This window comes from Manis pentadactyla, chromosome 1, assembly GCF_030020395.1.
Source record: "Manis pentadactyla isolate mManPen7 chromosome 1, mManPen7.hap1, whole genome shotgun sequence".
Classification (NCBI taxonomy): domain Eukaryota; kingdom Metazoa; phylum Chordata; class Mammalia; order Pholidota; family Manidae; genus Manis; species Manis pentadactyla.
In genome coordinates this window covers 226,114,735-226,127,312 of record NC_080019.1, presented here as the reverse complement: position 1 = coordinate 226,127,312, position 12,578 = coordinate 226,114,735, and the positions used below count along the sequence as shown (strand labels likewise).

The 12,578-nt window shown below is 41.3% G+C and overlaps 1 protein-coding gene across 17 annotated transcripts in view; it reads right to left on the bottom strand.

Annotated features, from left to right (window-relative positions):
* The window catches only part of CADPS (calcium dependent secretion activator), a 427,320-nt gene that overhangs the window by 161,100 nt on the left and 253,642 nt on the right, over positions 1-12,578 (bottom strand). For all 17 annotated transcript variants that reach the window (XM_057507990.1, XM_057507963.1, XM_057507964.1 and 14 more), the window contains exon 9: positions 3,606-3,672. In XM_057507990.1, coding sequence (XP_057363973.1) covers positions 3,606-3,672 — 67 coding nt within the window. The remainder of the gene's footprint in view (positions 1-3,605; positions 3,673-12,578) is intronic.

Here is a 12,578-nt window from a genome sequence, read left to right as displayed (position 1 = left end):
TAATTATGTGCTGCAAACTTTCTTTGAGAAACACTCTCAGAGATCTAACACCTGAGGGTGAAGGAGCGGACGGTCACTAAGTCACCTGGATAGACACGCTTCTTGTGTGGTGGCTCCACACCGTCCGCCACAGAGCTCCCTGGCGATTTGGGGCCGGCTTCGGGAATCTGCTTCCTTCCCCAGAGCCCTTGTCCTTCCCCAGATCTGACCAAGTAGAGTAGTTCTCCTGGTTTTACTTTTGTATTTTGAGTTTCAGTAGAAGAGTCTGGTAGCTAAAAATAAACTGGGGATCATGTGTTTGTACCGTTGACTTCAACACTGTGTTACAGCTGTTTGGTGGTGAGCAGCGCTGCCTGGACACCATCCTTCTCTTCAAGCCACCTGGAGGATTTTTGCTTCCACTGAACTGTGCCAGGACTCGTGGCCTTGAACTTTTCTCCTGCAACTCTGTTGGCACTGGGGTTGTTTCAAAGGGAGTAAGTTTTGCTTCTTTTATCGTTTTGATAATGTACCTGTAAATGTGATCATTTAAACAATGAAGAAGAAAAAAGGGGAAGAATCCAAAAATAAGCCAGTGTTTTGTAGGTAGGCCACCAAAATTGCTTTTAGACATTGTTGTGGTGAACAGGGCAAGAAAGGAAACAGAAGGCCTGAGTTCTCACCCTGGCTCCCAGTCCCTGTGTGATGGTAGGGCCATCATGTCACCTCTGCAGGCCACAGAGGTTGTGGAGGGAAGAGTCTGATTTAGGCTGAAACAGAAGGTTGAATTTGGTAGATCCATGTCGCCCATGTACCTCAACGGCTTGTCAAAGTTGGGAGAATCACATGAAACCCTGAAATTCTTATCTTGTGCCCTTTTAGGAAAGATGCTGAACTTTAGATGGGCTATGTAGGCCCTTTTATGATTCTGACTAGTGAGCACAGAAGTTGCTTTTAGCTACCGTGCATTTTGTATCGCCTCTTGGTGGCAGGCTCAGTGCGATGGCCCTAAAACATCTGTGTTCTAGCTGGACTGCCTAAAACATGTTCTCCTTTTTGGTTCAGTACATATTGTACAGAAATGGCTGCAGTGATATTTTCAGCACTTTTTTTTTTTTTCCTGAAGAGATCCTGCCCCACTTCCCCTGCCTAAAATCTCTCCCAGAGTAAGAAGTCAACTGCATCTCCTCAGTAATTTGTCATTTCAAAGATTCTTAGAGAAAAGTCGTGTGTCCAAGCACAGCAATAACTGGCTAACACTCCCCAGACCATAATATCTTCCTTTCTCAGAAACATTCGAGGCATAGCCTGGGCCTGTCTTCTCTCTCTTCCTTTTCCTTCTTTCTTTCACCAAACATTTCCTGAATCCCTGTGCCAGGGACTGAGCTAGACGATGTGTACGTGTGAGGTGGGGGAAAGCGGGAAGCACACAGAGATGAATCAGAAACTGGCCTGGCCCTGAAATCGCACACAGTCTACTGGGGCAGGCCAGGCTGACTCTCATGTGCATCTGAGAGAGGCCGCCGTGCCAAGTGAGAGGTGCTGAAGGGGGAGAGCCAGGCATTGTTCAGCACTGCCTCTTTTGATGTATTTTGTCTCTTCATTTATATTGTGCTCTCTTTTGAGTTAGCATCAGCTGATTTTGCTTGCCCAGCATCCATTTCTCCTTCTGGTAATGGCATCCTGATTTTGCACTGGAGACAGCTTAGTAGGACGTTAATAAAGGTACCATGGCCTGCCCCTGCTAAAAATTGGTTGTGTGACCTAAGCTGAACCAATCCAATTCTCCCTTTCTCTCATTTGGCCCTCGAGTGGAGATGCAGGGGTAGAGAATGGTCAGAGTAGACTTTGTCTTACGACCACATTGATGATACTGGTGATGATTACCACCACCTGGATTTCTAGAACTACCCTGGGTCCTGTCTCTAACAAGGACCAGTCATTCAGCTTTTTTAACAATTCTGTGAACTACCCTCAAGAGCTTTCCCATTATTATTATTATTTTTTACTTATTTATAGATTTGTGCATTTGTTTATATCTTAATTACCTTGAGTCTGTTTCTGATGTTTGCTATATAAAGATACCCATCTGGAAGTGAGAGATCATAGTTCCTCTTTATGACCTACTAATGTGCCCTACACAAAGTACGTACTCAGTAAATATTGATCAGTTGGTCAGCTGATAGGATGAAATGTCTTCCATTACCTACTCATGGATTATTTTGGGGATTGGGCATAATTCCAAAATTTCTCATAGGTGAATCTATTTTAAGGCTTTGGTGTAAACTGTAGCAATCATGAAAGCAAAGATTACCTCTTGCTAATAGCCAGAGAGATGAATTTCACCTTAGTGGCACAGTAGAGACTTGTAATTCTACAGAAAGTCTAGTCTTAGAAGCTCAGGGTTGGTAGAATTTTTCAAGACCATTTAGACCTAAGAGGCAGTTGCTTTATAGTGAGGTTTTAAAATTGGTAGTGCTATAAATACTAACAAATAATTATAGTCAATACATACAGTAACCCAATAAATACCTTTAGTCACTGAATTATATGTTGAATAATTTTGTGGCACCTTTCACGGTACAGCATAAATTAAGTTTTTGCAAATGGAATTATAGTTTATATGCTCTGGTGGAGCTTACAAATTAAAAAGAGGTAATGGCAAAGTCCTTTGTAAACTGAAAAATCCTGAGCAAAGATCAAACAAACCAAAAAAAAAAAAAAAGCAGGGGGAGATTTCCAAGGACATGTATTACTTCTTTTGGTAATTTTTTCTTAAGCACTCAAGACAGCAAAAGCACTATTTATATATTACTAATGTATTACTGATATCGATATCTGTATCTTTAGATACATAGATGTTCCTTGCTGCATGGTTAATACTCCCAACTGAGGAAGCCCAGAGGTCCCTCAGAAAGGAAAATTCTATAGGCATTTAAGCCAGAGCTGTAAGTACAAACATGGAAAAATGTCTACAGTGATTTTTGTTGTAAAAAAAGAAAAAGCAAGATGCAGAACAACAGAAAGAGTTTGGTTATTTTAAAAAGTCTATCTGGAAAGATATATTCCAAACTGTTAAACATAGTTACAGGAGGTCAGTTAGGATTTTAGGAAGCCACAGGCATTGACAAAAGAAAGTGCTCCCTACAGGTAATTCAAAATCAAACACATTAAACAGTAAAACAGATGTAAAAAATCCAACTAAATTCTGAGTTTTCTCATATTGAGTTTCTTAGTACCTTTAGAAATAGGAAGTTATACTAAAACAATGTTAATGTCCCTATTGCATTGCATTAATCAGGCACTGTTTGCTTCCTCCCTGGGATCCTCCATCACTGTCAGGGGGAGGAGTTTATTTCTCTTATCTTCTATATTCTTAGAATGATAAAATAACGAGCATGTATTACTTTTTGAATTTTAAAGTGATATAAAAAAATAGGAAAAGGAGCATAATATTCTACATTCCTCTGAATGGTGATTGTATGGCTACGTAATGTCTAAAAAATCATTTAGCTGAATTCTTGAGCTTTGCATACTTTAGGTAAGTTATACCTCAGTTAAAAAACATTAATTAATCCTATCAAATCTTTAATATGGATGGCTCTTAAGACTGATTGAAGAGTTACCTGCACCAATACAAAAAACCTTTTCTTCCATCTCTTCCAGACATTCTTACCAATGGCCCATAAATACCTAAGAAAAAGGAAAAATTGCATTAATGCTCAAGCAAGTGCACTGCTTAATTCACTATATCATAAAGCTTAGTTCTCATAAACAAAGAAATGCACAGGGCTCAGACACAGCAGATTTTGGAGCCGTGTGGTTGATAAGGAACAGCAGGCAAGGTTCATTTCCATTTATAGGAGGAACTGTAGTTCATCATCAGACTTGACTTAAATTCCTTGATTGATTCCAGAAAGAAGCTTGGAAAACGTTACATTGTTACTTAATTTATATATGTGCTAAAAGTCTTTTAGGTAGGGAAACTCCGGAAAGGTGTTGCAAAAGAGAGAAAAAAACGAGAGTGCTAATTCTCACAACTCCAACTCTCAGCTTTTGTTAGGTCTCATTAGGAAAATCTTCCTTCACCTTCTTTTGCTGTAACTCAAATGCAGGTATATAGGACAGGAAGGAAGTTTCAAGTCAGCATAGAAAAGTCCTTCCCTAAGGTACTTCTGTTAGTGGAAATTAATCCTGATTGATTAATTGAAAAATGAAATAAAAGGGGAGGTTAAGGACTAGGCAAAGCAGGATTCACTTAAGAATTATCCCATCACCCTGTGGACTGCTCCGTGCTGAACAGGTGGTAATCAAGGAGGTGAGGCTGTTAGTTTTCAGGCCCTCCTGGACAAAGTGAGGAGAGATCTGGTCACACTCAGATACATTCAAATGCTCGAATTCCAAAACTGGTTTTACCTGCTAACAAACCCAAGTGGACCACTTCCAAACCCTTGTTTCATCTAGAATCATACAGAATTTCCACTTTGGAACATAAAACAAAATGCACCTAATTAGAATTTATAATGTTTGACAAATTGCAGTTGATGACAGGAGTGGCAGGTGGCCAAAATCCACTTAGACCTTCAAGGCAGAAACGCAGGTGTCATCCCAGGTCTTCCTGTTTCCTCACCCTTGTTCCTCATTTGCTAAGTGCATTTGACTTTTACCTCCTGCAAAGTTCTTCACTCTGCTCAGTTTTTCCACTTCACCTCCATTCAGTCCCAGCTGCATTTTTGTTTCCATGAACAACTACAGAGGGACTCTTAATGGGCTTCAGGGACACCAGGATGATTTTCATCTTCCTCCTGGCCACGAGATGGATCCGACCATCTGCATATGCCTTTTCCTGCTGAAACTCTTTCAGGGTTTCTCACCTGTTCATGTGAATGGAGCCCCTCACTTTGGCCACTCACATTCCACTTGTAGAATTCATCCCACGGCTGTCTACCTGTTCTATGGTTTACCTGACATCCTTCTTTAACACAAATTTAGAAAGAGAACTTTATAGTATAGTCTTCATACATGAATTATATATTATTTAACACATTAAAATACATAAGTAACTATTTAACTAATACACGCTTATCTGCATATCACTAAAACAATCTTGTGTACCATCAGTGGTATGAATACACTTAGGGAAACCTTAGAGACAAACCTACAGAGAAAAATCCAGCATCATGACGCTGCTCTGAGAACCTCTTCGTTTTCTGGCCCTGCTCACCCTCTAGGCTTACCTTCTACAGCTCCTGACCGCACCATAACATTTCACACCTCCGTAACTCTGCCCATGTTAAGCTGCCTGGAATACCCTCAGCTCCGTGTGTTCGGACTTGTACTCTTCCTCAGTTACAATCTTGGTCTTGATGTCATCGCCTCTTGGATCCTGTAGGTGAGTGTGCTGTCACAATGGTCACACTGCTGTGACTTGTTTTCGTATTTACTGTTCCTATTGGACTGTGAGTTTCCTCGAGTGATGGGACCTTGTTCCTTCTTTCTAAGTTCTCCTTTCTAAACTCCTAGCACAGAACCTTCTTCTTCTTTTTAAATTTCTAGCACAATTCTTGACACATGGCAGGGGGTCAATATATTTTTGTTATGTTTCCATTGTTTTTGAATGCCAGGCTCTTGAAAAACCAGAACAATCTTTATAAACATTTCTGATGAGATTTTAAAACACTTCATAAACACATGCAATCCACTGACAAGTTCTTTGAGTTTTCCATCCCAAATATATCCTCTCTCTGTCTATCCCTACTGCTACTCCCCAGTCAGGTCACTATCAGGCCCACCTGGGCCAAGGCAACAGGCTCCTAACCGCTCCCCACACCCCCGTATTCACTGCTGTTTCTATACTCTACTCATTACACAGCAGACAGAGTGATCTGACAAATGGATAAAGCAGACAATTAATACACTCATTCTAAATAAGGATGGGGAACTATGGAAGGGTTTCAAGCAGGGGAGTGACAGTTATATTTCTATTTAGGATGATCCCAGTGGCTGCTGGGCAAAGAATATACTATGGAAAGGGGCAAGAATTCAGAATATGCTACAGAGCTCTAGCATAGAGAATATGCCATAGAAAGGGGCAAGAGAAGACAGGGAGATAGGTGCAGGTGAGAGAGAGAGGATGGAGGCTGAAGTGTGGCTGAGGCCATGGACATGGAAGGCTGGCTGGTAAGTTCATCAGCCCTGGGGCCAACATGGTCAGCTCCATTGCTATGTGGATCACCTCTCTGTCCCAGCCAGTTCTCTCAACCTTCTTGACACAATAAGTTAAAATGTTCATGGTGGACATGGATATAAAAGGGAGGCTTGGCCAGGGCTAAAGAGAGAGAGGACTTAGTGGCTTGTGATGTCTAGAGTACAGCCCCCCAGTCTAGCTCCACTGGTTACTCTGAGATGCTGGGCAAGATGCACAACTTCTTGGTGCTCTGGAACAAGAGCCAGGAATGGTTCCTCTTTCACAGTTGCTGTAGGCATTCAATAGGACGATGCCTGTGAAGTGTAAGCATGAGGCATGGCAGGAAGTAGACCCACAATAAATGTTAGCCTCTGTATAAAATATCTCTGTGTACAGAGGAAAGCATATCATTACTAGCAGTAAACAGTTAACATGTAAAGAGAAATCCCCTTGGACATATGTACATAGGGAAATAGATGGAATAAAAGATAAAGAAAGCGGGTGAAAAATGTTGTATTTTTAGTAGTGACTGGCAAGGTTATAACAGTTCCATGCTTTTCTGGAATTATGTCTGGCAGCTAGTACCCATTTTCTCTTCCCCCTTAACTTGAATCCCAATAAATAGATTTGAGCCAGTGGACATGGCTACATCTAAAGTGTTTGTAGTTCTAATTGACGAAACTGGAAGCAGGAAGAGGAGGCCAATAGAACCCACAGAATGCAATGCTTATTGAATCATTAACTTTCTCTTTATAATAAGAGTACAAGCTACAGCTTAGTGAAGTTTTACTAGTTTTCTATGCTGTGCCAGACACTTGATATGCATTTATTATACCCGCCTGGGTGGGTTAAGAGCTGGCCTCTGGAGCCATGTTGCCTAGGCTTGGTGTGTGGCCACGGGTAAACCAGTAAACTTACCTCTACCTCGGTTTTCTCATGCATACAGTGGGCACCTACTTCAAGGGTTGTTGTCAGAATTAAAATGGTTAATAAGATACAAAGTGCTTAGAACCATACATGGCACAAAGTAAACACTTATTATTAGGTCAGCAATTATGCTATTCTTCCTGTTTTATAGCTGAGGAAACTGAAGTTAAGTTCATGGTGAATGACATGGCCAGAATTTAAATTCAGAACATTCTGGTTCTAGATTCCCAGGGCTATGCTTCCTCTTATTTTAGATGACAAGCTTTGGTTTTGTATTGAAATAAGAAAAAGAATTGCTGTTCCAATTGGACAGGGAGGGTTGCTGGTTAAAGGCTTCCGAATGGGAAAGTGAAGTGGGATCAGAGAAGAATCAACAGCCCTCCTTGGAAGGTATGGGTTGGTTCTTGTGAAGGAGGAGCTTTCCCTCGGAGGTTTTCCTCAGAATTTATTGCTAATTTGGCACATAGCAGAAGGTGTCAAAACCGAGAGAAACCGAGGGCTGCAGTGTGCCGTTTCTGTCTAGTCTGCTCCGGCTTGTAGTTCCTTAAGTTGAAACATGCTCACTAAACAGAATGCAAAGCACCTGGAGCAGATGGCCGCTCTGCCGTTGCAGACATACAGGTGGCTTCCTCCTCTAGCTCCTCACACTGCAGACAGATCTGTCTGTCTGGCCCTCCACTCTTTCTTCAGGCCATCAGGCTATGTGGAAATGTGGATTTACAAATAGATAAATCAACACTCTAGTGTAATGAGAGGAGGTTTAGTTCAGCGGTTGCATCTCAAACTCAAGTGTGGAAGCATCTAAGTGGAAATTCTGGCCTTGCCATTAACTATCCTTTGGCTTAGCTGCCCTGTGCCTCAGTTCTCTCAGCTATAAAATGGGGATAGGACAGGATGTCCTTCATGCTCTTGTGAGGACTGATGGAGAGGGTATGTGTCAAGTGTTTAGCACAGCACCTGACACACAGTAAGTGCTCAGTAATGTTGGGCACTACTGCTGTTTGTCCTTATTCTTAGTAGGAGTAGTAGAAGAAACAGTAGTTTTTAGTAGGAAGAGTATATAACTACCAGCTTTGCAAAGGATTAATTTTTGGATTCTTTATTTGAATTTATGTTCAGCTTTTTGGGTGCATCTATTGGGAAGTAAAGCAAGGTATACACATCTGGGTTTGAAGCTCCAGGTCACATGTTGCATCACGTACTAATGTATCCTTGCTTGTAGCATTTTGTAAAACCTATGCCACTGGGTTAATGAGACTCCTGTCACATGCTGGGGGCATTTTAGTTATTTGAGAGGCCAGAATGAACTACAAAGGATTAAACAGAAAAGAAGTAGATACACTTTGGTTTTCATGACCCCCTTGGCCTCAATGGACAGCACCCATGGTGATGTTTTAACTTGTAATTTGGGTTAAAAAGGGACAGTGTTCCCTCATCTGACATTTTTTAATGTAAATGTTAGTAACTCAGTTCTGTTTATTAAGTATCTTCTGTCCTTAGAACTAGATGTGCACACAGAGGATGCTCAATAACTATTCATGCAGAAATTTTTTTATTATATATCTTTTTCCAGAATGACTGAGTATGAACATCTAGTGCAGGAAGGTGAGTACATGCTCTTTCAGGACACTTGCCAGAATCACAAAGAAGATAAAATGCGATCATAGAGATATTTGATTAGTCCAAAAGAAGGCAGAAAAAGAGGAAATGAACAAAGATCAGATGGGACAAACAGAAAACAAATATCATGATGGCAAATAGCAACTTAATTTAAACATAACCATGTCAATAACCACATTTAATTTAAATAAGCTAAATACCTCAATTAAAAGGGAAAGACATTTAGATCAGATTTTAAAAGCTAGACCCAACTGTATGTTCTCTACAAGAAATGCACTTTAACTCTAAAAACAATAAATAGGTTAAAAACAAAAGGAGGGAAAAGAATTTACCATGTTAACATTAGATTTTTAACAATCTGGAATGGCTATATTACTGTCACACAGGATAAATTTCAGTGCAAAGGATATTACCAGGGATAAAGAAGAATATTTCATAATGATAAAAGGGGCCAGTTCGTCAAGAAGCATACTATAACCTTAAATGCTTATGCATCTAATAACAGAACTTCAAGGATTAGAAGGATTTAGAAGATATAAACATTATCAACTAACTTTATCTAAATGACATATATAGAAAAGAAGCCAACAAGGGAGATGAATGGAGTCCTAAAAGTGTTTCATTGGTGCAGCCTTGGAAGTCTTATTTGGGAGACTGTGCCAACGTGAGTGGTACCTGGAGACTACGGGGAGGAGAAAGGACTATAATGGTTTTGAAGAACAAGAGTTCCAGAGCAGCGGCACAGTTAAGAAGATGGAAGAGGAAAGGGGATTTTAAGAAGCCTGGCCAAGACTTCTTAACTGTATCTTCTTTAAGGTTTGTTAAAACATAGAAGGAAAATCAGAATTACTGTAAATTATTCCTGGTTGATGGATTGTGATTCACTGAATTAAAGTTTCAGGTCCTCAGTTAAGTTTGAACTGAAAAGAATAATGCAATTCTAGATGCCTCTCTGATGTGTACTCTGACTTGCAAGCCTGTCCACCACTCTAAGCTCAGTTTCCATATTTGTAAAGTGGGGACTCATTCATTCACTTAATTCTGTAACAAACAATTTTTGGACTTCTACTATGTGTTTGGTCTTGTAGTAGCCACTTGAACAAATGAGACAAATGTCCCTGCTGACAAGGAACTCACAATCTAGTGGGGAACACAGACAACAAACTAAAAAACAAAGAGATATGTAAGATGATGATAAGTGCTCTGGTGAAAATAAAGCCGAGTAAGAGAGAGACATAGAGGTGGGGAAGGAAAGGCACCTGATAAGGTAGACATGCAAAAATCAAGGTGAGCCCTGTGGACAGCTGGGTCAGGGAGAAGGGGTACCCAAGGCAGAGGAAATGGTGGGGACAAGGACCCTGAGGTGGGGGTGCACTTCGAGTTTTTGGAGAAGAGAAAGTAGGCCAGTGTGGCTGAAGAAGTGGTCGGGTCAGATAGGTAGTGGAGTCCTTATTCCATACGGCCTTGTAGTCTGGTAATTGCACTGGATTTTACTCTGAATGAGATGGGGAATCACTGGAGGTTTTCTGGTGTTTTTGTGTGTGTTTTTTAATAGTCCTCAGGGTGGGAGACAGACTACCGGGAGGCAAGGACAGCAGTGGGGGGAGTGCTTACAAGTGGAAAGGACAGAGGTTTGGATCCGAATGGGGATATGGAGGTAGGATGAGAGGGTGAACTCTAGATTTATCTTGAAGGTAGAGCGAAAAGTATTTGCTGATGGTTGACATGAGGAGTGAGAGACACAGAGAATTGTCAAAGATGACTCCAAGGTTCTTGGTCTGAGCAACTGGGTGAAGGGAGAGGCCATTTATTAAGATGGGAGGATACTATCTAATCCCTGTGAGGCTGTTTCAGGCATGAAAAGAGGAAACGAGGAACACATGTGAACACACTGCTGAACTTGAAAACACCAAATGGATGTAAAAGATGAAAAATGAGAAAGTCATCAAGGAGGTTGCTAATTCTTAAATACTCTCAGATACTAATGTCTTAAGAACAAAAAGCAGTGTGATTTTCTCACTGAGATTTTTCTGTTTAATAAGGAAAGTTAGTCATTGCACCTTGAACAGCCAGCCCAGTGGCCAATTCGGGGAACCACAGTCCACCAACAAGCAGCAATTCATGGTAATTCTAATTTTCCTTTTATGTTTTAATAAACATTAAAGTGGATACTATTTATGACCTCAGCCTTGCTTCTTAAAAATGCCTTTCTCTCCCTACTCTCTAAGCTATGACTGTTCTGGTATTTCTATCCTCCTTCCCCTCAATAAAGCTACTTTAAATTGAAATGAAAAAAAAAATGTAGCCCATAATAAACATTTTTATTTTCCCCAAATCATCCCTTGAGCACCTAAGGCTGTTAACCCCTGATTTAGGCCACACTGGGTCTGACAGTGTTATTAAGAAATTCATTGTCCACTTTTCAGAACTACTTTAGGCCTTCCTGGTATATTTCCTGGTAGTCGGGTAATTTTTAAATGGCAGCTTAGTAATATGAAATAGCTGTGGGACCTGTTAGACGTGAGTTACATATTTCTTTCGTCATCTGTAGGGTCAAGGTAGCCTAAAATATAGTCATAATTTTACAAATGTATCAACAGAAAAATTACTGAATCCTGGTCAGTTATTTCAGTTTCCAATAGAGTAAATGAAGAAAGTATGGGAAATGGGAATGTCCAACAGGAGTAGTGATACCTATGACAAAAGTTTTCTGTGGGGATTAAATGAGAGGGTGTTTCCAAAACACCTAGTCTAGTGCTTCCAAGGGGTCTAGAAAGTAGGTTGAGCTGAGATCCCTTTAAGGAAGTTTTTTTAAAAAGCACTTTTGAGGACAGATACATTCATGAATGTTTTTGTTCCCGCTTTCTCTCTCTGTGGTCTGTTCTACTATCCTCATTTTTCTCTTTCTGTCTCCCTCCATCCTGGGCATCTCACGCTCTGGTTACTTCAGCAACTATTGATTGAGTATTTATGAGCTAGTATTTTGCTAAAGATGCAGAATCTTTTCCTGTGTGCCATAGGGACTCTGTCTTGACACTAAGATGTTTACATCGAGGGGAAGAGGTACTGGAGAGAAACTACATCTAACCCTTTGGGAATATATGTCAGGAGTATGGTAAGAGGAGGAAAAGCTGACTCTGAAACATTTCATGAGACGTCCTCATGAGACACTAACTATATTGAGGAGATGCTACCTGCCCTTCATCATGGATGACTGCAAAAGCATTGAGTGCAGCAAGGGCTGGATCACTCCTGCACAGCCTTCCCATGGCCACAGGCAGAAGAGTTTTGCCATGATCCCATCTCAGGCTCTGGGACAAGGTGGCCTCAAGATGGTGCCATGTAAATCTCCCAGGTCCAAGCCAGGGCTCGGGTGTAGGGATGGGTCCCAGCTCGGGGGAGACCTCTGCTTCCTCGGGAGTTCCCTGTGCCTGACTCCGTGCAGGGCCCTGCCTGGTAGGCACCTATCTTCCTCTGGAACCCTGAGCCTTCTTTGCTCCCTGGAACCCCACGGCATCGCGGCTTGGGCGCTGTCTCTTCCTCTCGCCCACACGCCGCTCACCTGCTGAATGTGTATTCCTCGCCCTGATCACTCCTTCCTGGATCTCTCACGGGCTTGTGTTTAGATCTGTCTGAATCAGTGGCTAGTCCTGGTACTGGGTTTCTGAATTCCTTAATCCCCTAGCACATATCAATCCTCATATCAGTTTTACCACTGTAACCCCTCTCATAAACACATACATCCCACAGAGAATTAATGAGATGTTTCCACTGACCAGAGGGGCTAAGCAGAATGATAGCCAGTTGGCAAATGGTACCTGCAGAACCCTTGGTAAACAATCCATTCCCTTCCATTGGGTAAACA